This window comes from Lates calcarifer, linkage group LG10, assembly GCF_001640805.2.
Source record: "Lates calcarifer isolate ASB-BC8 linkage group LG10, TLL_Latcal_v3, whole genome shotgun sequence".
Taxonomy (NCBI): domain Eukaryota; kingdom Metazoa; phylum Chordata; class Actinopteri; family Centropomidae; genus Lates; species Lates calcarifer.
The window spans coordinates 16,534,756-16,560,144 of NC_066842.1; the positions used below are offsets into that span (position 1 = coordinate 16,534,756).

A 25,389-nucleotide genomic window follows, 5' to 3' on the forward strand; every position below is an offset into this window, starting at 1 on the left:
TGGGCAACCACATTCACAAAATTTCTTCATTTCAAATCAGGTTATTCTGCATGGCTCTCATTATTTATTATTCAGTGTGAAGTAAGCCTATAAGCAAAAATAGGGTAATAAACCAGCCTTACTAGGACATTATTATGTTTTGTCATGTCCCAAGTTATCTTATTTTTGGATTTTTTTGGTAAATCAGGGCAGATGATCAAACGATATGCTGTTATGACCTACTATCATGGCTATGTGATTCTTGCTCATTGGTGAATATCTGTAGCCTGTTTTGGTAGAGTTCATTTTGAACCATTGTTGCTATGTAGTTTCAGTCATATTCCATGGCTTCATGGCTTAAAAAATTCAACATTAAAATCAGTTACCTGTTTTAATTTTGTGGTTGATCAGTGCAGACTGATATTTGTGCCCTCGAAAACAACAGCCACCCACATATGATATTTTGAACAGTAATAAGCAGCATGTCTTTCCAGGCCCAATTTACTAGTTATTCAGTAGTCACAGCCCTTGGATTAACATTAATATGAATCATTACAGTCTGACACTATCTGCTGCAGCAGATCAGAGACAATCCATTCAGGACTGTATTGGATTGGTCTAAATATTACAATAATTAATTCCCAATAACTATTATGGGTAACTAGGTCATGTCAGGCTGAACGCCGGTAAGTGGTGTAAGTGGGTTGAAGACTGATCTTTACTCCTGGTACACGTGTCTTCATATGGATAAACATTTACATCTTCATATTGACCGTGTTTTCTGTAATCTGTATCTCATGCTTAGAGGCCAAAACATACATGTCATTGTTTCTACATTGCAGCTGCCACTTTATGCTCATTTTCGGGTTTTTACTAGAGAGCTAATGATGAGTTTGTGTTTAATTTTAGATGCTGGATGTGTACTCCCTCCTGAGGGCTGACTGAAAACACCCTGTACATTAAATCGTCATATTCATACACTAATCAATCAGTAATTGTAAACTCATGCTGTATCGTAGACATCCACATACAACGACTGCATTTCTTCGCCTAGAAATGGAAGGCTGGTGTATTTATTTTAAAATCTGCTGAAGCTGCTGGCCAATCATCGACTGATGCGCAGCTCCTCTCTTCCCACAAGCCTTTGCAGTAGCTCAGTGGTGCTGGCTGCTAGGCTAGGTGCTAGTTCAGTTGGTAATCTGTCAGCCTGGAGCTAAAGGCACACACACATACACACACCGCTGGGCACTACACTCTTCCGGATTACTCTCTTTTGATGGGGTAACGTCTGATTTTTTCATTTTGTTCACAAAGAGACAGGGTCCCAAGGTCGTGGATGAATGTTAGCTGAGGTTTTAGATTGAAAGTGAATGGTTAGCCAGGAATTTCAGCCACGTATTGTCTTAATGTTGTCAAGCCAATACTTGCTGTCGTCTGTAACGGTAGACGTAGATCTGCCGTGCAGCACAGGCTTTTCACGGGTGCAGACAGACAGCTGTGACTGCTGTTCACCTAGATTTATCAGCAAATGACATTCCTTATACAGTCGTTTACTAATCAACATCTGACTCTTGAATCTAGCTTGCAAACCAGTCGAGTTGGTATGGTAACTTGATGGCACATCTGGTAGCTAGCGCTAGCTTGTTTAGCAGCATATTCGTGATGTCTAGTTAATGTCAAGAGTAACCGAGATAGTTAAAGTTTTCCGCCGTCCTTTTATATTTCTCATGGGATAACCAGCTGGATACGTTAACTAACTGTCGTATATCTGTATCTGTTTTCATATCATAAAGTGTAAATGCGGATATTTTAGTGTTCTTAAGTTGGCAGCAGCGCGGTGTTGCCTGGCTAGCTGCCCGGCAATAGCTGAGTAAAAGTCATTCAAGTTAAACCTTAATAGAGGTGCCACCCCTCGGTCAATAACCCTGAGTATACTTCAGGGGAATTTGATAGTTTACATAAGAGATAATGAATATTTAAAAAAAACCCTTTCCCTTGGTGCTAATAGCCATCGCGTGAGCAGCTTGAAATCTGTTGTATATTTACAGCTTGACACATAAGTAGATGGGTGTAGTCGTTAGTGAGCTCTGTCAGGCATCCCAACTAACAAAGCCTTTCATGCTGCAAATATTCCTCATCTGACCCAGATGGTTTAAGAAATCAACGTCATCCTGTTGACAATGAAGCTGTTTTTCATTCAGGCAAAGCAAACCTAAGTGCCAGGTCATTATCCCAACTCCCTGTAGTAAAGCTGAGGATAGTCCCAGCCCGAGAAGTGAGCGGATTATGATTGTGTTGGATTTGCACGCACAGGGAAACAGGAACACCTATTAGGGCTATGAGGGACCACGGGCCACTCTGCTTGATTTCCCTCCCCCTGCTGACTTTGCTTGTCAGATCAAAAAAGTGCCACACACCCCTCTTCACTTGTGTTTCTTGTCAGTGACAGTCCTTCTCTTGAAATGGCAGGCTGAATACGTGTTTTTGCATGCTCCATTAATCTAATTTTTTTCTAACAGCTGAAGAAGACCCTCTGATGCGATTTGAACTTGGCGCTTGTGATGAAGGACAGACGTGCTGCCCATGCTGCCACAGTAGATACACAATTACTATGCTACTGAGAGAAGAATGACATTTGTCTCATTTTAATTCCTGGAGCTGCTTCGGGCCGAGTTGAGACTCGATTAAAAAGCTGCTGCTCTGAGCCAAGTTGGTCTTTTTCTTAGCCTATTTCTTTGCATTGCCACAGCATAGCGTGCAAACTGTTATGGCACTGGAGGCCAACTGAGCAAAAGGGGACTCCGGCTGTACTGGAGGATTAGAGTCTGCTGTGGGAGTGGGGACTGGACCAAGAGAGCAGGCCCACAGTGACACACATCATGCTGTGGGGACACTAGGCTCCCTGTTTAAGCCCTCCTTCTGTGTGGCACTTGTTTTTTTTTTTCTTTTCCTGCAATCTCATCAGTTTGGATGGTTGAGCACAAGGGCTACTTTCAAGGAGCCCACCGGTGGCTGTGGTTTGGCCAAAGCTGACAGACCTCTTGCCAGCTATCACTGATTTAGTGTCCTCATCCACTGCTCCCACTGCTGTATCCCCCTTTGCTAGGGTCTCCAGTATGGTGAGTGGAGGCTGGAGGCAGTGTAGGAGTGGAACTGAACCATTAATACTGGTGTAGCTGGTTACTTCCCAACTTTTTTTTTTTTTTTTCTTTTTGCATTCCAGTCTTCAAGGACTTTTTTTCTCTGTGCTGGAAATCCCCCTCTTCCCCCACCTCAGTCAAGGTCATTTCTCAAATTTAAACCCCGGAAAGAAGATCGCTCCAGAAGAGGATGAAGCTAAGGAAACAGGTGACAGTATGTGGAGGGGCCATATTCTGTGTGGCTGTATTCTCACTGTATCTGATGTTGGATCGAGTCCAACATGACCCTGCAAGGCGACAGAATGGCGGAAACTTTCCACGGGTAAGAATATCTGCTATTAATTGCTTTCTGTAGTTAAGTTTGTAGCTCCTCTTTTTGGACGTTTTGTTGGGATGCAAGGCAGAAACAAAAACTTGCTTGTCTAATGTCTGAATTTTTTAAATGTTAAAATGTAAATAGTCACGATCAATTATGAACCTATACTGGAGAAAGTTTGCAATTTGTTACCTTTGCTGAATTTTTCAGAACAGTTTGTCTTAGTTCAGGTCTTTAAATCTAAAGTTTGCTTGGTGTAAGAATGTGGAGAGGAATGTGGGTTTGATTAGCAGATTTTATATGATGATATACAGCTGTGTGATGTATTATTTTTGTGTGCGCTTTAGAGCCAAATCTCAGTTCTGCAGAACCGGATAGAGCAGCTGGAGCAGCTCCTGGAGGAAAACCACCAAATCATCAGTCACATAAAGGACTCTGTGATGGAGCTCACAGACACAGGAGCTGTGTCTCCCAGCGGCCACCTGCCATTCAGAAGTGCCAATGGTTCCTGGGTCCTTCCATTCGATGGCCGCCCCACTTTCCTCGCTGTCAAACCCCAGGACTGCCAGTTTGCTGTCGGCAGCCACGGTCAAGCAGATGTTCAGGTGCCCCACCTACACTCATTTTTAGAGGCCAAAACATACATGTCATTGTTTCTACATTGTAGCCGCTACTTTATGCTCATATTCAGGCTCCAACTAGAGAGCTAATGAGGAGTTTGTGTTTAATTTTAGATGCTGGATGTGTACTCCCTCCTGAAGTTTGACAACCCTGATGGTGGTGTGTGGAAACAGGGTTTTGACATTACTTATGACCCTGATGAGTGGGACAATGAGCCGCTCCAAGTGTTTGTGGTCCCTCACTCCCACAATGATCCGGGTGAGTTGCGAGGGTGTTACACACACAGCAAAACTTTCAAATGTTGATGATGTTTCAGTGCTAGTTTGAAAGTCTATCTGATAAGGCTGTTTCTTGAGACACAGCCTAAGGCGTGTCTGAATGCGAAAGTAAAAAGAAAATGAAAGAGGTTAAAAATAGTGCCTTGTTTGTATAGAAAGAGAGAAACTGGCTACTGTGAGGCTTTACCTGCGTGGGAGGCTGGTGACAGGGGCTCAGAAATCATTCAAAGTTAGACTCATTTGTACTCATTATTATTAGCATAATGTTGACGTGATTGACGGCTCAGCCACAAACAATGGAATTAGAAAGATATTGGCAATGGAAAACTCAAGCTATTTATAGGTGGGGTTGTCTCATATTGTGCTTTAGACTGACATTTCCATTAAACTTGTTTACCAGCCTGCCACATGCTTGCTAACTTGACAGTTATTGATATGTTGACAGGCCGTACAGACCTGCAAATGTTGCCCATCAACAGTGGGAATAGACTTAATTTGGAGCTAAGTTTGATTCAACTGTGCTGCAAAGTTTTGTTTATGTAGCAGTGTCCAGCTCTTGTGTAGACAATTGTAAGGTTTTCGTAGCCTAGAAACCGTATAGTCAGCTCACACTTCAGACAAAGTGAAAGCAGGTTTGCTGGTGATAGGCTCATTTCTCTTAAATGCAAAGAAGTGATTTTAAAAGGTTTTAGTCAAACAAAGACAAGCAGGTCAAACAATGAGCAACACAAACACTACTATCATCCTTTGAAAGACACTGATTAGGATGATGTAGGACTTTGACCTCTATAAAATACATTATATTTGAGATAAATATTTGCCAGGATATTTATAGGTTGTGGTACTTTACACCATTGTACACTAAATGTGCACAGAAAGTGCTTTTTAGTCATTTTCTTTGAAACCACTCTGCCTAATAGCTTTCTGAGAGGAACAGCTCCACTTGAATAAAATATGAGTTTTATTTTTGATCTGTTGCAGCATTTTTTCCACAGTGTTGAGCCTCTTCACCTGCCCTGCCTTCTTGTCTTTGTATCAGCCAGCGAGATGGAGGCGGGGGTGGGGGGTGGGGGAGCATCTGTGTATGTGTGTGTATTGTGTCAGACAGTCCAATTTGTAGTGGACAGTCTGTTTGCCAACTGTTGTGAAGATTTTTTTTCCTTTTACATTTATCTTCTTGTGTTGTTAGGCTGGATCAAGACTTTTGACAAGTACTTCACAGACCAGACGCAGCATATTTTAAACAACATGGTGGTCAAGTTGCCTGAGGATCCTCGCAGGAAGTTCATCTGGTCTGAGATTTCATTCTTCTCCAAGTGGTGGGAGACTGCAGACATACACAAACAGGAGGCAGTGCGCAAGTGAGTCACAGCTAAGTGAAGCACACACACAGTTTTTCCTTTTATTTATTCTCCACAATCTGAAAATTAATTGAGATTTCTTTGATGGCTACTGGCCCTTAACTACTGTATTTTACATAGTGCATAGCATCCTCTGGCAGACAGTGGATGCTCTAAAAATAGCTTGTTATCTTGTTAATGTGACTCTCCCTCTTCAGGGCTGGATTATCTTCACCTTGCTTTCTTAATCCTCTCTCTTCAACAGACTGATCCATGCAGGCCAACTAGAGATTGTGACAGGAGGGTGGGTGATGACGGATGAAGCCAATGTTCACTACTTTGCCATGATAGACCAGCTCATTGAAGGACATCAGTGGCTGGAGAGAAACCTGGGTACTTGCATACAATCCCTCAGAAATTATTCTTCTTTATTTATATTTAGGAGAGTGATGCTCAAATCTTTAAGAAGCTTCTTTCTGTGAAATTTTAGGATTTTTTCACTGGTCTAAACTTAAAATGTTCCCACTCCTCACAGTGCCTGATAGTGAAATCTGAGCTTGTCATCTCGCATGCTGCAGTTGTAGCCTCTTGCTCACTAGGTGATAAAATACTTTGTGCTACTTTCAGCTGCTTCCAGCTGAGGAGAATGATTTCTTGAAAGATGCGTTCCCTCCTTTTCATCCGAATGTAAAGCTGAAATACTTGCTTCCTTCTCGCTGTCACAGGTGTAACTCCTCGCAGTGGGTGGGCCGTAGACCCTTTTGGTCACAGCGCTACTATGCCCTATCTGCTGAAGAAGGCCAACCTGACCAGCATGCTCATTCAGAGGGTCCACTACTCCATCAAAAAGCACTTTGCCTCCACCCGCAGCCTGGAGTTTATGTGGAGGCAGGCCTGGGGTGAGTGGACCGCAGCCAGCGATGTTATCTGATTCATGTGCTCGTCTTTGTTAAGCTCATTGCAGGATGAGTCATGCCACTTGTCATGGCCTCTGCAAGAGAGGAAAACTTTGGAAGGACAACCATTGCATTATAGCCTCTAAGGAGCAGTCTTCATTATTATTTCTTAATGCATGGGATATCTGTTAAAGATTTACTGTCCATTTGTTCCCTAATTTACTATTTAGTATTACACTGTTAGATATTATCAATTTGTGATTTTGTGAATTTTTCATTTTGTAATGGAATGTTGTCATTTACTTTAAGCTTTTTTGTCCAGAATGTCTTTTTAGAATCCCCAGAGAACAATGTAGGTGCCAACGCAATTTGCCAACATGTTCATGAGCACTGGTGTGTCTATGATCCTAACACAGAGAAGATGGTGCCCTATCATTGTGTTTCATTTTGGTGTTTTGAGGCTACTGTCATCAATGAAAGTCTCTCATGCCAGCTGTTTTGTAAAAAAACTTTACCGCTTTGACAGACACTGGGTCAAGCACGGACATCTTTTGCCACATGATGCCGTTCTACAGCTACGACGTGCCTCACACCTGTGGGCCCGATCCGAAAATCTGCTGCCAGTTTGACTTCAAGAGGTTACCGGGTGGTCGGATAAACTGCCCTTGGAAAGTGCCACCGAAAACTGTGGTGGAGGCCAACGTAGCAGAGAGGTGAGGCTTGTGGGGGTTGGGGGAAAGTTAAGGGTGGAAGTTTTCCTGTAGGTCTCTGCTAGAACTAGAGCAATATTTCAACTGGACTTAGCAGCTGGTAATTTGCTTTTTGGAGATAAACTGGTATTGGTGTATATTAGTGGTGAAATAATCAGTCAGTCAGTCAGTTAATCAAAAAGTCGAAGTTCAGAAAGTTGGTGATGGATTAATCATTTAAGGCACGTATTAAAGAAAAATGCTAAATATTCTCTTGTTCTAGCCTCTCAGAGGAAAGGAATTGCTGCTTTTCTTTGTCATATGTGATAGAGTAATGATATGACAAGTCATTTTCCTCCAGCTGCTCTTACACGGCAGTTTGGCCACGGCTGTTGCAACTCTCTCTGTTTTCTGTACTGCTCCTCTACAAATAAACTAAACTTGAACTTGTGCCAGTGACAACAGCCAGAGAGGGTGGATGAACGCAGGGAGACAGCCACAGACTGCAGATCGTCTTGCAGTCACATTAAGTAGGTTTTAAAGGACCTAAAGAGCGTTCAAGAGCACATATTTCAGTGGCTGATGGAAAAACACCTCAGGGCTAATTTGATCCTCCTCCTTCCAAGGTCATAGTGGTTTCCTAGAAAACTGGCGTTTGCAAAGCAGGGCAGTTTGGTTGCCAAGAAATATGTCTTCTTACCTTTTCCTTTTTTAACCCTCTCTTCAGGGCACACCTACTCTTGGACCAGTACCGTAAAAAGTCCAAACTCTACCGCAGCAAGGTGCTCCTAGTCCCGCTGGGAGATGACTTCCGTTACGACAAGGCCCTGGAATGGGATCAACAGTATATCAACTACCAGAAGCTGTTTGACTACATGAATTCTCACCCAGAGATGCATGTACAGGTGAGAAAATAATTTGTCAACTGTCATAAATCGTGTTGCCAAATGCATATTTTTTGATTGTTGTCATGCATCTCAGTGTGTGGTGTACCGAGTATCTCTGTGTACAACCTTTCTTGTGATAATGAATCATGCAGTAGTATTTTAACTTGCTGACAGAACAAAGAATCTGTCAGACGATGCCATGTAAGATGAAAGGCGCATACATAATAATGAGAGCCTTTTATTTCTTCTGTTCAGCGTTGCTTGAGTAAAGTCTTTTTTTCAACATGTCACCTGTCTCCAGGCTCAGTTTGGGACTCTCACAGACTACTTCAATGCTGTATACAAAACACATGGAGTGGCCCAGGGAACCAGACCTGCAGACTACCCAGTGCTAAGTGGAGATTTCTTTGCCTACGCAGACCGTGAAGACCACTACTGGACTGGCTATTTCACCTCTCGGCCATTTTATAAGAGCTTGGACCGTGTGATAGAGTCACACCTCAGGTGGGGCTGATCACATCACTAAAAATGACACCCATAACCTGCGGTGTGATTAATGATACTGTTTATATGAATGAGTCTTGAAAAGTACATTGTTTTCTTTGCTTATTTTGCATTGCAAACAAGATGTAGGTGTGGCATCTGAGGTTCATGCACATGTACCTACAAGATCCTGTATTCAAACTAAAGTCACAGTCCAAATCAAAACACAACACTGGATCCTGCTGTCACTCCCAAACGGATAGACTTTTAATACATTAATTAACAGTAAACCACACCTATGTCTAAGTAAATATTGTTCTCTGATTCTGTTTTATCTTTTTTCAAGTTTGTAATTTTTCCAAACACATCCGAAAATCAGGACTCCATTACAAAAAGCAACACAAAATGCTAGTTTTTCACATATACTGTATGTCAAACCTTTCAGTTATATATGTGCACGTAAGCGGAATAATGTCAACGCACTACCATGTCTTATTTTAAAGGGCCTTTCAGTGATAACTGTTTGTCAATGTTCTCCAGGGGGGCGGAGATCCTTTACAGTCTGGCGGTTGCCAATGCCCGACATGCGGGAATGGAAGGTCGCTACCCAGTCTCAGATTATGCCCTGCTTGTGGACGCGAGGCGGTCTGTTGGCCTCTTCCAGCATCATGATGCCATCACTGGCACTGCAAAGGAAAATGTTGTCATTGACTACGGCACTAAGTAAGGGTCTGGGGTGAAGGGAAAAATGACAGTATGGATTGGGCAGATAAAATTCTTTGAAAATTTAATTTACATGAAATAGGAAAGAGTCTCTAACCCTCTGTCTCTGTGGCTATTTTATACTTTCCCATTCAATACTTTGAAGCAAAAGTATTGAAAAGCCATCTGCTGTGAGAACTGCAGTAAGCCATTGATTCCTCCTCCTCCTCCCTAGATTACTGCGTTCACTCATCGGTCTGAAGAGAGTAATCATCAATGCTGCTCATTTCCTGGTGATGAAGAACAAAGAGTTTTATCGCTTTTACCAGACAGAGCCCTTCCTGGAGACGGTAGGAGGAAACGTGGTGTGACACTTTTTAAAAACCTGCATATTTCTGCCTTACTTAATTTTCAGTATGTTTCCTGTGTCATATTTTTCTTCTGTAGGACGATAGACGTGCTACTCAAGACTCTCTGCCTCAGCGCACTTTAATCGAGCTGGACCCAGCAGGACCCAGGTATTATCTGCATCCCCTCACATCTTTCATCTCCACTGCCTCCTCCCTCTGTCACTCCTCCACCATCCTGTGCTCATGATTGCTTTTTCCTTCTCTCTGCCAGGTACTTGGTTCTGTTCAACCCCATTGAGCAGGAGCGGCTGTGTGTGGTGACTGTTTTGGTCAACACGGTCAGGGTGCGGGTGCTTACGGAGGACGGACAGACCCTACCAGTGCAGCTGAGCGCTCAGTGGAGCTCCGCTAGTCAAATGAGTGCAGAGGTATTTGAGGTAAGATATTAAATTCATTAGGCTCTGCTGGTTTCCGCAAAGTGAAATTGGCATATCACTTGCACAGCAGCAGTGTCTGCAGCAGTTCTCGCATCAGTGTCTACACTGTATCTGCTCAGCCACAGTACTGCTGTGCTGTCAGAAGCATTTTGACAGCACTCATATCCCAATACAAAGTCATTACAGTTACATGCTTAAGTTGGTAAAAGAACACAGACTTGAAGACTTTGAAGTCCCTTCATGTTGCAGTTACATATGAAAAGTGCTACTGCATATGTTTAAAAAAAGTTATGTAAATCCATTTGTGGCTGCCTCAAGTAGTGTCACTTGAGTCAGCGTCAGTTAGAGCTTAAAAACTACAAAGAAAAGACGTCTTTCTAGAGTTAGAAAGACGTGAGCTTACCTCTGTAGCCTGCTCCTCGTCCTAGCTTTAGGCTACATTAGCTACTACTAGCATAACACAGCTGAATCTCCAACCAGGCTGTCTGGAGTAGAGTTGTAATGTAGGTAATGTATGCGCCAGGTTATCTCCATTTCTGCTGCATCGATTTTGATATATACAGTACTGTGCAAATGTTTTAGGTAGTTTTAACCTGAAGTGCAGTAAACAGAAACTAATCAGATCAGTATTTCTTATAACCCACCTCCCATCTTTAAAACAGCTCCAGTTCTCCTCAGGACACCTGTACTTAGGTATTTTCTTTCCAGCATCTTGGAGAAGTTGCCTCAGATCCTCTGTGGATTCAGGCTGTCTCAGTGTTTTCTGTCTCTTCATGTAATCTCAGACTGACTCCATGATGTTGAGATCAGGGCTCTGTGGGGGGTCAGACCATCTGTTGCAGGACTCTTTGCTCTTCTTGTCTCTGAGGATAGCTCTTTATGATGCTGACTGTGTGATTGGACTCATAGTCCAGCTGTAGAATTAATTTGGGACTGATCACACTGAACACCTCCCTGATGGTACTGAAATCTTCAAGAGTGCCTAAAACTTCTGCACAGTACTGTATTTATATATACATATTTTTTTAAACTGTTAAACCTGAGTTTGACAGTGTTGCAGGAGAGTAATGCTAAACTGGTGGAATACTCTTTTAACTATCTCTATGTACCCCTGTTGTATTTGCCTAGTTAATTAAGCTTGACCTTGCAATATTTGTATGCATAAGTTGAAACAAACAAAAAACAAACAAACAAACAAAACAACACGTTCTTATTTTAAATTCCACCTTTTGACATATCTTACCTTCTTCAGGACTCAAAATGTTGACTAGTAGAATCGAAGGTGGCTGTAGCTCTGGCGTTAGAGAGATTAATAAGGTTGGTGGTTTGAGCCTCCTCTTCCACATGTCCACATGTCAAAGCCAAACAATAAAAGCCAAATTGCTAAAGGGGTATGTGTATGTGTGCTCAAGATAGAATAGAATTTGAAATAAAAAGACCACCTCAGGGATATGACTGTATATTTTCTCCTCTTTCTTTTGATGTTTACCTGCAAGCCAGCACCTTCAGTTCTCAAAAAAAAAAAAAAAAAAAAAACAAAAAAAAAAAACAACCATAAAACCCCCACACCTATTGAATCTACAGACTAAAAACATCCCATTTTCTTCCCTGCAACTCTGTAGATTATTTTGTTTGGCACAAATAAAATTCCCTCCACCCAGTGAAAGTAATGGAATGTAAATGTAAGAGAAATACAAACAGTCTCATCTCTCATCATATTTTAATTACAACACGCTGTTGCTAATGTGTAAATGCTTTGAACTTTTAATGAATGCCTTGTGGTCAACACTCCCTGTTCCGCTTAACAAGGAAAATTAAGCCAGAACTGTAAAACACCAGCTTTTGTTTTTATTTAAATATTTATACATATCCAATTCTTCCACCCTTTGTCCAGGCAACTTTCATGGTCCGTCTTCCGCCTCTGGGTCTGGCTGTTTTCCATCTTTATGACTCTCCGGACTCACCCATGACGCTCCGCTCCGACACCCTGCTCAGGCTGTCCGGACGCGGTGTCGCTGCCCGGGCTGCAGACCCGCTCCCTGTCCGCTCCCAGCAGTCCGACCCTCAGACCTTCTACATCAGCAGTCAGTCTCTCACGCTTGGCTTCTCTGGAACCACCGGCCTACTGGAGGTTTGTGTTTTATCTGTTCTTCCTTGTTGACCTTATATCAGAATTAAGGGTTTGCTCCTCTGTTTTAACTTTGATCTTTTGGAGAAAAAAAAATCACGAGCTTGATTTCCCAATAAACCCTGGCTGTTTGATCAGAGTGAACATGGCATGTCTTGTTGCTACTCAAATATCCTTTCATCTCTTTTTTTATTCTCTGCTCTCTCTTCCCTTGTATGCCTTCTTCATCCACAGAGTATCAAGCGCAAGGATGATCCTCAGGAAGTGAAGGTTCAGATGCAGTTCGTGGTCTATGGCACTCGCCCCTCTAAAGACAAAAGTGGGGCTTATCTCTTCCTACCTGATGGAAAAGCAAAGGTATTCTCTCAGTTGTTGTATCTCAGATGTTTACTTACCTCTCAGAAGGCTTTGATAGAGTCTCCCTTGTGTGTTGTGTCACTGTATCATGCTGAGGAGCTCAGAGCAAGAAGGCAGAGCTGCTTCATCTTTTCTTGATTTTCAAGACAGCACAATACACAGGAGTGTAGGGGGATTAGTTGCTTCACTGTATCTTATTACTTATTCTGTTGGGGGCTCCTCCTACCTCTTTCCCCATCGTTCTTCCTCCTGCCTTTTTTAGCACTCTCTCTGCTCACGATTCCACTCTCTCCCCACCTGCTTTCAGCCCTACAACCAGAAAGAGCCACCTGTGGTGCGTGTTGTAGAGGGGCCTCTCTTCTCTGAGGTGGTGGCACACTACCAGCATTTTCAGCAGACCATTCGCATCCACAATGTGCCAGGTAATAAACACACAAAACTGCAAAATGGAATCAGTTGAAATGGCTTTTGCTGAAGCTTTTCATGTTTAGTTAAAGGCACCAGATGGTACAATTCAACAAGGGCCAACGTGTTTGACAAGTTATAATTTAATTACGTACTTTTTTCCCTGTGAGCTGACGGTTTTGCTGCCATTTTTTCCTCTACTTTGAGCACGCTATTACTATTTTAAGTAGCATGTGGCCTGAATTTGCAGAACATGTCTTTCTGTTTACTTCCGTCTCTGGCATAAGTTTAGTTCTGAATGGTTTGCTTTTTTATTTTTAGGAGTGGATGGGTTGTCTATAGACATTACCACCATGGTTGACATCAGAGATCAGACCAATAAGGAGCTGGCCATGCGACTGGTCACTGACATCCAGAGTGGAGATGTTTTCTACACAGACCTCAATGGCTTCCAGGTCTGTCCCACCTTGGCCAATAGAGCAGAATACTTTATGTCTTTACACACTGTCAGAACAGAACAACATGTATCCTTGATTATTAGTTTGACATGTTGTATGTGTGTGATCGCCACTTGTAGATGCAGCCTCGTCGCCACTACCTAAAGCTTCCCTTGCAGGCCAACTTCTATCCCATGCCCAGCCAGGCGTACATCCAGGACAGCCATCACCGCCTCACCCTGCACACAGCTCAGTCTCTGGGTGTCAGCAGCCTGGAGAGTGGTCTGTATCTTATTGCATTTTATTTTATGTTATGTCATTTTTCTTGATTTCATTACAAAAAAAGAAGAAATTTATATCTGAAACACGCCCTCTTTTTCTGTGTTTACTGTCTCTAGCTTTTTTTGGAATAGTACTGAAGCACTTATCTCTCCCTCTCCTCCCTCAAGAGGTTTTCAGAGACCAAAACAGTTCATATCCTCATGTTTGTGTGCTGAGCTAATCCTTTTATCGTGGTTATGTGAATAATAGGGGCGTTTGTAAATGTCGGATAGCTCAAAGTGTTTGTCTTCATTGACTGGTGTCTGAAAGTTCAATACAGGGGCTTTGTATCAAAGTGGCTGTGTCCCCCCCCCCAGGCCAACTCGAAGTGATTATGGACCGGCGGTTGATGCAGGATGATAACCGTGGACTCGGCCAGGGCCTGAAGGACAACAAGAAGACAGCCAACCACTTCCGGCTGCTGCTGGAGAGGAGGTCCACGGGCAACAAGGTCAGTAAGTTGACAGCGGAGGCGGTTACTGAAGCTGGGCGAGCACTCGTGAAATTTTAGCATATCACATCTGACTATGGTGCTGAAATGACTCTCTCTGAACAAGGCTGTTGAATGTAACAGTGTTGTGTCCTTCATTCTGCGTTCATTAACACTTTTCTTTGTATGTGTTTTTCAGTACTCGTTACCGCCCCGTCTGTCCTTTTTGTTATCCACTCCACTCTCTAATTTTGTTTTCATTCTCTTCTTTTTCCACTCCATTACCTTCAGTATGATGGCATCTTTGCCAAACTCTCCTCCCTGTTTCGTTTTTTCCTCTCCAAATTCTTGACTGACGGAGTTCAAGAGGTAACGTTGCCTTGGCAACAGTGAGGATGCTTGTTAGCCCGCATCATAGTGTATGTCGTAGCTCCAGTTCCTGTTTTTTGCCTCCCTTACCTTGTAGCTGTAGCCAAAGTGGTCCGTCTTTACGACAGCGCCATTGAAAGTAACAAATGATACCATTTATCAAGTAAATGAATACACATTGGCAGAGAAAAGAAGGCATTGGTTGCAGTTTTATCATCCAACTCTGATAAAACTGCTGATGGTACGTGGACTGAAGTTTCTCTGGTCTGCCACAGACATCAAACATCATGAATTTGACATCATCATGCTTTTGCTGTAACAAACCCAATACAGATCGATTACTACTGTGTCTCGACTAGAATTAGAAATATGTCTCCTTCTCTGATAAACTAAATGGAGCCTATTCCTCATATTGTAGCCAGACATGAGGAACAGGCTCTAGAGCATCTAGTCATTGATGTTGTAATATTTACACTGTCACTTAACCACCCTGGTTTTAATCTATCTCTGCCCTATTCCAGATGATGGACAGTGCAACGACGAGCTTCCCCTCTATACTCAGTCACATGACCAATGCCATCCTAAATCACGAGGTCCTGGCGCTGCCCGTCCTGCCCAAAAGACGCGGCATCCCTCCTCTACAAACCTTCGCCCCTCTCAAGTCCATCCTTCCCTGCGACTTCCACTTGCTGAACCTGCGCAGCATCCAGAGCCAGGTGATGAGACAGAAAATCACAACAATGCAAATTTTGGCTTCAGGTATTCTGTGTGTAGACTTTGAAACTAATGTGTGTGCCTGTATGTGTGTGAGAGCAGCAGGACCCCCACTCTCCATCTCCATACACGGCCTTGATTCTTCACCGTCTGGCGCTGGACTGTGGCCGTTGAGGCTCAGAACCTGGGTTTCAACTGCACCACCACACAAGGACAGGTCAGGGTAGAAACACACACATGGGCACACACACTTGTAGAGATTTGTTTGGTGGAAAAAGTATGTTCATTCACACAGTGATAACTAATAGTTTTCATGTTAGGATTTCATACTAAACATAGGTTTAGTATGAAATATGATGCATCATGTAACAGATATAAAGCAGTTAAAATTAGTTCCACCTTGACCGCTACAACATTAAAGTGCGCTTTTATTTAGGTGAAACTCTCAATACAGGATTTTTACTCGTAGAATATGAATTTTTGAATTGTTTTATGGCTACTTTTACTTTGTAATGTTCCTGGCCCTCCTTCCCTTCTCTGCCTCTACAGCTGAGTGTGTCAGGACTGTTCAAGAACCTGGATCTGCAGCTGCTCCAGCCCATGTCCCTGACCCTGATGCACGCCGGCACACCTCTGGCCAACGACTCCACCATCAGCCTGGATCCCATGGAGATCTCCGTCTTTAAGCTCAAACTTCGCTAAGAGCCGTCCAGACTAAACAAGGCAATAACAATAACCCCCACCCCCCACCCCACCAGCATAGTATTCCTTGGACCAACTATGGGGCCCACACCAGGCCACAGACTGGCAACAGAGTGGGGGTGGGGGTCTGGGGGGACTGGGTCTCCTGGGTCTCCTGGGTCTCTCTGTTGTTTTCAAGCAGAACCACAAACACTACAACTCGGAGAGGAAGGGGTCCACTGTAACAGGACTGACTGCACAGCAGGGGGCAGGCGATAGCTGTTACTGTGGACGTCTCCGAGAGCACCAAAACCCAGGCGAACTCGCAGCTGTTCCAAAAACAACTGAGACTGCCAGAGTCGCTCGACCAGATAAGACCCAGGATCCGTTGATCTTTAATCAGAAATGAAATCTCATTTAGTTCTGCTTTGTAAGAACTCATGTCTTTTTCTATCTTCGCTCCATCCTGGACTGAACTACTGAATGTAAATATCCCAAATGAGGATTTTGGGGGTGGGATAGGGGGGGACTTGTGCCACATCAGAGTGCAATTTACAAAGCTTTATTTGGTGTATGGGTTTTTCATTTTTCATTTTTTTTTAATGTACGCAGTGAAGAAAATGCATCACAGCGGTTTGTTTTTGTACCTATGAATCTAATGTTGACTGCAGTTCCATTTTTTTTCGACAGACTCGAATGCAGCAAAGAGAATGTGTGGTCTCTTCATCTCTAACTCACCAGGAGACCCAAGCTGCAGTTCTTTAAGCTATTGTACGTCTGAGTCCAAGAGTCCTATGTTGGTCACGATAACGCGATAACAATGTGATCATCAATCATATCGGATGACTGTTTACCTTCTGTATGCTGTTTTTGCTTGTAGATAGTCTGAAGACCTTCTTTTTCCCTCTCCTCTTTTTTTCCTCCCTGAGCTTCCTCTTCGCTGATGAGAAAACTGTGGAAGGTCTGTGCATTTCAAAGCTCCTGTCCGTCATTCCTGTGCTTGTACTTCACTGCTGAGAGGGTGGTTATTGTCCATATTGTATGCAGTGGAAGACTAGACAAAGACTATACCTCATATGTACCACATGGCAGATATATCAATATGTGTGTGTGTCCGCAGAGTATGTTAACGTGAATATTTGAAGGGTTTTTTTGAGGGGGGGGGTGTGTGTATTGAGGACTGTCAGGGACCATTCGCAGTACTATTTGGTGTCATTGATCAGTAGTACTGGTCTTAAGTAAAGGGTCAGTTCAACCAATTTTCAAAAGAAAAAAAAAAACTAATTATGTGCAGATGGCTTAACAACAATTAATTGTTCAATCTACAAAATGCTGGAAAATTCCACTTCATTTTCAGATATTTTTAACAGAAAAGTATCAAGTAGCTTTTGTTTTTGTTTTTGTTTTTTTGAAAAGTGATGCATGACGATAGATGAAATGATTATCAAAATTGTTGTTGATTTATTTTCTCATCAATTCAGCACTATATCTATCACTTTCTCCCACCCCCGGTGCAATGGAGAAGAATGAAATTTCATATCTGGGGCTCAGTGTATTGAAAATTTCTTTAAAAAAAAAAGTGACAGCAACTAGTCTTTCCTAGAAAAGTGTCCCTGTCACTCTTAATAATCCACAGACCTCACTGTGAAGAGATTTCACAGGAACTACTTTCCTCTAAGGCTGAAGTGTCCCACATACTGTACATACCACACACTAATTCTAAGCAGGTTTTGAGCATGTTGTGTGGTCATGATGGAACCGTGACCAAATTAAGCATTCTCAAAACACACAGTATACACACTAGAAAAAAACCCTTGATTTTGAGTGTGCTGATGACTGCTGTTAACTATTGGACGATAATACATTGCACTAAGGAAATGAAGGAGCTGCTCACAGCCGCACAAATGTAATTGTGGTTAAACAGCTTTATGAACACGTCCAAAGAAAACAAAAACAAAAAAAACACCTCTGTTTCAAAAGTGTAATTGGCAGTGTTATTTTAAAGTAGCTGGTTGATTGTTTCTGCAGGGTGCACATTCATCATTTCCTGCTTTCATTAGACACTAAAGTATGTTGATTTTTAAGAACAGCAAACAGCATACTGCAGTATATCTAGCTAGTATGTATGGGATGCAGCAATAGAGTGTGTGTAAACTCTTAAGTTTCTGGAAAGAGGTCAAGTTTAAATTTCAGAGATGTACTTTCAACACTTAAAATTTTCTGCATGGCTACATTCCACTAGAGTCAATTAAGAAACATTTTTTGTGTAATTTGGGTGAACTGACCCTTTAATAATAACTTAGATTAAACCCCATACACAGGGATTCTCAACACATAAGAAAATAAGTTTCTTCAAATGAGCTGCAGTTTTTTTTCTTTTTTTCTTTTTTAAATCTCAGCTCCACAGTGCTTCTTATCCCGAGGCTGTCTCCAGGCACTCAGCCTTTTTCTGGTGCGTCTCTCTCTGCCTCCACAGCAGCCGTGGAGGATGTTGTCAACTGTGTCCAAAGCTGAGGCTGGACGTCTGTCGCAGCCCACCTGTGTTGCGCTTTGTGTCGGGCCGTCATCTCAACCTGCCCCCACTGTGTCCTCATTGCTTTACCCGGTCATCTTCTTCATTTTCCGCAGGAGGTCTGCTGCTTTGTTGCTCTCCCTCTCTGGCCTGATGTCTGGTCTACCATAGCTCAATACACCCTGTCTCCTCTCTCGCTGCGAGCACTGCAGAACACCCCCCCTCCACCCTCCCGAGCTGCAGTTAACATTTTTGTCAGACCAGACTTCACTGCATATTGAAATGCACTTTCTGTTTTGTCTCATAACCTTGTCATAACCTTTTCTCCTGCTGTTTCGGTATGTGTCTGAGTCTCTGTATAAATGTCTTTTTCTTTGTTTTTAACTGTGATATATGTTGTAGCGCTGTTTTTGTTTGTTCAGAGGTAATATATGAAGGCAAGGTCTCTTCTGTATTTGTTTATTCACGATGGATTAAAGCTGCAGTAGAACTACAGAAGAGATGGGGAGCGAATAAAAATCTAAATACAGAATTTGTCTTCATCTGAGGTTAATTTCATCAGCCTCTTTTTTTAAAGCACTTGTGAATGAATCCCTGGTGTTTTCATGCCCATCAACAAAGAGCTTGATTAATTCTGTGTCAGTAGGGGGCAACATTGAGTCAGTGTGAGCAGTACAGTCCAGCCCACAGATGCTGTCAGTCTCTGATAAGTGTTAAAGATACCAGCCCTTTTAGACTGTCCAATGCTTCACTCATCAGTGGCTGGTCTCCCACTTGGAGAGGCTGTGGAGTAGTCAGTCTGACATTAATCTGAGCAGGGTTTACATGACATATTGTGAACAGCAGCAAGTTTTCAGCAATGTTTATGTCTCTGCGAGGCAGTGATGTTGAGGGCATTGGTGACAGCGGTTGAGCAGGAATTGAACATGAAAGGAAGTGTTTCTTTGTTCATGCTACATAAAAATGGATCAGGGACGTAGAGAAGAAAAGAAGTGTGGTGGCAGGGACGCCTGAGGCCTGAGAGTGATCACTGGCTGCATGCATGGAGGAGTTGTAGGGAGGGAAGGGGGGCAGTGATGTGATGCCTGTGGAGGCACCCTGGGGACACTCAGCCTCTGCATTTTACTTCAGACTTAGCCGGTGCCAACTGTGTTTCTCAACCTTCTCCCTCTCAGGGAGAGAGAGATCGGACAGTCTGCCTTTATCCTTGAGCATCAGATTCGGCACAAGTGAACAAACTATGTTTGACCCGCCGGAATAACGAGATTGGAACCTCAGTGTCCAGTTGATTTGCATGTGAAATCTGTTAATGGGGAGCTGATTTGTTGGTGCTGTTTTAATTAATCTAATATTTCTTGTTGCCAAGCCTGGTTACTAGGCGGCACTGTAAAGAACATGACAGCTAATTAATAAAGGCTAAAGGGCACACAGAGAAAAAACAGACATGAAAACCAATACAGAGCTCAGAGAAACATGTGATGAAGGTGTGAATGAGGAGATAAAAGGCTTTCAAACTCATCCACTTTTTTTTTTTCCAACTCCATGAGCCAATTAACACACGTTTACTTTCACACATACAGTATTCATAATGTAAAGCGTGATGCATCAGAGGGGCACTGAATTGTGCAGCGAGTTCTCCCGGCAGATCTAATTATGGGCCACAGAATGAATGTACCTTCACCCATGAACCCAGTTACCAGCCTCTGTAGAGGGTGTTACAGAGGAAAGCTGCTAATGAACAAAGATGCTGCCGACGGTAGCTGACATTGTTTTCCCGCATGTATACAAACCTTTCCATTTATATTAATTTAAACTTTAAAGGCCCACCATATTGAAGCTTGAGGAAACCGTTTTCTTGAAGGCTTTTTGGCAGCGTGCTCGCTGCAACTGGAAGGCAGGGAGAAGACGGAATTGCTGGTACCCTGTTAAGTGAGGGAAACGCGCTTGCGACAGTGATATACGGCCATGAAGAAGTGATGAACCACCTGCTCTCCTGGGCGCCGTTAGTGTGTCAGGGGCTGAATTTAAGATGCAGAAAAGCCTAAAAATTTCAAAATCTGGCAGTAGAGACACAGACAGTACATCTATGCAACAGCCAAAGTCATTTTATTCCAGCATGAAACTGAAAATCTCCACAATATTAACACCCATTGTCAGTTAAATAAAAAAGGATATAAAACAAACATAGAAAATGCAATACAAGATCTCTTCATTTCACTGTAACCATTCTGGCCTTTAGAGCCACAGGCTTTGATTCAGCTTGTGTAGCGGCAAGTCTACACTGTTATAGGTGAGAAATAAAGCATGTATTTGTCCTCCAATGTATGGCGCTCACAATAGAAAGGGAAAAGGCTTTAGCCTGATGAAGACGTTATGGGATAGAAGCCACAAAATCAATATATGCTCTGTGGGGAAAATGAAGAGAGAATAATCTTATTTCTTACCAGCAGCAACCAAGTAGAAAAATGTTGTAAAGGTCAGCCAAGCAGCTTGGGGCAAAGTGTGTGTGTGTGTGTGTTTTTATTTCACTAAAAAACAGTGTTACTCTGCTACAAGTCAATAAGATTTTTTTGACTGATGTGTCTGATATGTCTGTGCTTCTGTGGCAGTTCCCACTGTGGTTTGATTGAAAGCAGAGTATACTCCACAGTTTCCTGCTTATCAAACAGCCTTCAGGATGTTTTATTATGCTGTCCCTGTGTGCCACAGAAATCTTCAATTTACAGTTTTTCTTACTATCAATGAACATCACGTCAACTTCATGACCTCTGGATCCGCAATCTGCGAAGAATCTGATAAAATTTAACAAAGCCAATTTATTAGCAGTCTGCCTGCGCTGATGGCCAGGTGTTTGGGTCGAGGACAGATCATATGCATATCTGAGGAGGCACTGGATTAAAAGAGCAGTCCACCCATTTTATACTTCAAGTTTAGAGTACTTGTAGCACAGAACATTTGACTGATGATGTCCTCAGGGTTATTTTGGCTTGGGCTTAAAACTAACTTTTTTTTCAGTTTGAAAGGCATAGAAATTTAAGTATCTAACAAAAGCTGCTACTGAGCTGCATTATGGGAAATGTAGGTTTCTGTGTTTTGGGGGGGTTTTACCTCTATTTTGGACTAGGATATCTCAGGATATCTTGGTTCCTGCTGTTTTGATTTTGACCATAGTTTTTAATATCTATCTTGCAATCTCCCAGCTTTATCTAGTGGAACAGCAGTACTTAATTGCTTTAATAAGCAGGTCATTAAATTCAAATTAATTGAAATAATTAAAACCTTAAATTTCTGACAAATAGTCAAATGTATGATAAAAACGTCAGACACCAAAATATTAATCAAATAAAATAAATTAATTAGTGTAAATAAATACATGATAAACTTTGATGCATTTGGATGGGGTGCTGATGGGACAGTAAGGCCTGTATTTTGTTTTTGTTTGAGCCTGTGTGATTCTCCTTCATGTATCAGCTCCATACAGTCAGGTCTAAATGCTGACGACACCCAGGATATCGTGGCGTCAGCCACCACAACAGCAGATGCAGGTTCAGCTAGATTGAGCTCTGCGTCTTGATAAAAGCTGTCCTCTCACTGTGACCGTCCACTTCCTCGCTGTCTGATTCAGACTCGTAGGCGATCATGTCCTCATCCCCCCACACAGTGGGGATCCCCTTGTAGGATATCCGCGTCTTCCTTTCCCGTCCCCGGCTGAAGCCAAAACCAAAGCCCACCCGCAACCCCCTTGTCTCTGAATACACAGAGGGCAGTTTGGTCCTCCAGCCCAAAGAAGAGCCACCTGAGCGCATCTGCAGCAAGAGGAAGACCCCAACGAAGGCAGCCAGGATGAAGGCACAGCTGAGCACGGCCACGGCGGCGGGCAGCTGAGTGGACGGAGCTACGCTAAGCCCAGGGGGCTCCTCACCTTCTCCGCTGTTGTCGTCTACCGCTGCGGGGTTCTCCCCGTCTGGCTGGGCTCCCTGGGGTACCCCAGCTAGAGGGGATTTACGCTGGACCTGATTCTGGTGCAGACAGGAGGTGAGGACCAGGTGGCTGTGAGGCGGGCAGGACAAGCAGTCTGTAGGTCCGGTGCCAGAGCAGGTGAGGCAGGCGGGGTTGCAGGGCAGGCAGGCTTGGACGGAGGACAAGTCCACCCAGTTCTCCAGCGAGAGGTTGAGGAGCTGCGGACCCGAGGTGAAGCCCGGTGGACACAACTTCACGCAGCCTTGGAGGAAGAGGGAGAAGCCGGGGCTGCACTCTGGATGGAGAGAGAGAGATGAAAGAATAAGTGAGGTTAAGACTCACGCAGTCCAACAAACACAATGAAAATGGCTTCCACATATAACTGAGTAACAAGAAAGAAGAAGTGTATATCATTATGGCTGCAACAAACAGTGATTGTCATCGCAGAATAATCTGCTGATTATTTTCCCTATGAATCAAATGATTATTTGGTCTATTAAAGGTCAGACTGGAAACTATATATATACTACTGTATATATCAATAATTTATACACATTTCTACAAAGCCCCAAGCGGTGTCCTATTCTCATATTTCAGTTTACATTAATGAATAATTTAAACAACAAACAAATCAGTCGACAAGATCTGTCAGCTCTAGTGGAATATGGGACAAAATATAGGGAAATAGAGTCAAACTATTGACAGAGTATAAAACTAATACCAGTTTTTATGGGAAAAAAACAAGAAATACCAACAAGAGATGATACAGTAGGTGCTGTACAGAGGAGTTGGGTCTATAAGCAGGTGTGGATTTCCAGATGATAATCCTTGAAAGAACTGCTAAAATCTTAATGACTGAAAAAACTGAGATCCAATTAAATCCACATTAAGTCAATTATTTGTCAGAAAACACATTCAACAGAAAACACTTTTTTTGGTGAATCTGGTGAATTGTATGCCTGTCTGTAATTTTCAACCACACAGACACAGTCAATTTGTTAAAAGATGGCCATGAGTGGTAAATGGAAGTTGTAGCAAACTGAACAGTTTTTCTTTTCACTATAAAGCTATCTCCAAATTACTAAATCTTTTTCAGTTCATTTCTCAGAAGTTATTACAAAACTGGGGACCGGTAACTATTGAAATGTAGATTTGATTTGAAAGTGTCTGAATGCTTGGAAGCAGAGAGGAGCTTCCGACCTCATCTGCCTTTCAATGAGGGAGTCATCCTCTTCAGCAGTTGTTGACAACGTAGCACCTCTTGCACTGACGCAGTTTTAATCTCCCCTGCTGCTCCTCCATACGTCCCACACTCTGATTCGAACTAATATGACATATGGTAGTGTGCATAATTATAGCACGTGCATGTAAACAGATGCACAAGAGGCTTGCAAGTGGGCAATCAGTATTCACAACATTCGCTTTTCACGAGTTAAAATACCCAACACACAGTCTGACCCAGAGCCTGTTTAGTAACAATGACTGTGTGCCAGCGCCAATACAAACGAGCCCATTTTCCAGGTCGAAGTTTGTGTGCCCGCCAAAGCCCGAATGATCTCACCGATACAGATCTGCTGGGCATCGAAGGTCTTGCAGCTGTTGTTGGACGGACGAGGGAAGTCAGATGATGAGGGGTTGACAGCGCTGGGTCCAGTGCCCCACAGGATGAGGGTGAACTGGCTCAACACACCTGGGAGAGGAGAGAGAGAGAGAGAAGGAAAGGAGAGAGAGAGAGGAGGGAGGAGGGGAGTATTAAGATGTGGAGGAGAATATTAATTTAGCACTTCTCATAGAGGGAACAGTGTGAACTGGCTGAGAAGAGGATATGGGGGTGGGAGGAAAGGAAACAAGTGATTTGAGCCGACCAAACACAACGCTGGAGGAGGCTCAACAGCGGCGGAGGAAGAGATACGTTCCTATCACATTTCTCCCCCTGCTCTGAGTAAACAAAACCACAGGAAATCTGTAGGACTTAATGAGTTTACTCTTCTTGACAATATACTGCCGTTTGCCTTTTGAAAGTTTTGATAATCAAAAGGTTGCCAGCCATCTTTTTTTTTTTTTTTTTTTTGCAGAAGTATGCGTCTCTGCCCAGCAGCTGTTAAGTTTTAATCTGTGTTTCTGAGAGTCTGCTCCTTCTGGTCTCAAAAAATGGTAGAAACTGTGTCATTAGAGAAGGAATGGGACAGAAAAAAAGGAGAAGTGGCTATTTAGAGAAGCATGAAAATATGCAGGAAGGCTCGAGCTGATGAGGGGGCAGTGAATGCTGCCATGAATGTGGGTTTGATGTGACCAGACTGAACAATTAATGATGGTGAGTGGGGTTACCATAGTCACGTCCATTAGCTGCCACGTTTTCTATTTCCAGGGTCCATTCCCCTTGAGGATCCTCGTCCCACGAGTGGGTGGTCATAAAGGCCCAGTCATTGAATCCCTCAGAGGAGAAGTCATTGGGCCTGAAAGCAAAGAGGAGAGGCGGCCTGTTTGTGTTATTTTTTTCTGCGTTTGAATGTGGAAAGAGAGTGTTTTTCCCAGAGAGAATACTTGTGGGAGTATTTGTGCACATGTAAAATTGAGGCACCCACATGCGCATTGTGCTTGTCTCTGTGTGTGTGTGTGTGTGTGTGTGTGTGTGTGTGTGTGAGAGAGACAAAGAGAGATTTATATCAGGGCCTCGGCTCTTGGTGTGTTTTACTGTGTGTACCTGGGGAACAGCAGGGTGGAACGTGTGCCCAGTGGGCTGATGAGATGAATGGCCAATTTTCCTCTCTGGTTGTGAGAGAGAGTGAGGCGAGCCTGAACGTGTTCCACAGAGCTGACATGCTCCGGTCGCCCCCAGCAGGCATCCACGCTCTTGCTGAACACCAGCTTGTTCCCGATGTCTCTGCAGGTTTGACAAGCGGAGAGGAGAGTGGTTAATGTTGTGTGGCTGCAGAAATGGACACAGACAATAGCGC

At 43.2% G+C, this 25,389-nt stretch overlaps 2 protein-coding genes across 3 annotated transcripts in view; one reads left to right on the top strand and one right to left on the bottom strand.

Moving 5' to 3' along the window:
• Nucleotides 1-1,125: 1,125 nt before the first annotated feature.
• On the top strand, nucleotides 1,126-19,004 carry man2a2 (mannosidase, alpha, class 2A, member 2). The gene is given in 25 exon segments (XM_018664122.2): nucleotides 1,126-1,260; nucleotides 2,499-2,688; nucleotides 3,203-3,441; nucleotides 3,783-4,040; nucleotides 4,170-4,314; nucleotides 5,524-5,695; nucleotides 5,940-6,067; nucleotides 6,400-6,573; nucleotides 7,097-7,283; nucleotides 7,987-8,164; nucleotides 8,448-8,650; nucleotides 9,170-9,352; nucleotides 9,567-9,681; nucleotides 9,779-9,849; nucleotides 9,953-10,118; nucleotides 12,013-12,249; nucleotides 12,481-12,603; nucleotides 12,911-13,025; nucleotides 13,330-13,463; nucleotides 13,586-13,727; nucleotides 14,084-14,217; nucleotides 15,087-15,281; nucleotides 15,382-15,447; nucleotides 15,449-15,496; nucleotides 15,829-19,004. Coding segments are annotated over 23 exon segments (3,459 nt in total). The 5' UTR covers nucleotides 1,126-1,260; nucleotides 2,499-2,688; nucleotides 3,203-3,309; the 3' UTR covers nucleotides 15,982-19,004.
• Nucleotides 19,005-20,561: 1,557 nt separating this feature from the next.
• Nucleotides 20,562-25,389, bottom strand: part of furinb (furin (paired basic amino acid cleaving enzyme) b) — a 72,132-nt gene continuing 67,304 nt past the window's right edge. For both annotated transcript variants that reach the window (XM_018664124.2, XM_018664123.2), the window contains exons 13-16: nucleotides 25,137-25,316; nucleotides 24,761-24,888; nucleotides 23,994-24,122; nucleotides 20,562-22,727 (exon numbers count right to left, since the gene is read on the bottom strand). In XM_018664124.2, the coding sequence (XP_018519640.1) occupies nucleotides 22,024-22,727; nucleotides 23,994-24,122; nucleotides 24,761-24,888; nucleotides 25,137-25,316 (1,141 nt within the window). In that variant the 3' untranslated portion in view covers nucleotides 20,562-22,023. The remainder of the gene's footprint in view (nucleotides 22,728-23,993; nucleotides 24,123-24,760; nucleotides 24,889-25,136; nucleotides 25,317-25,389) is intronic.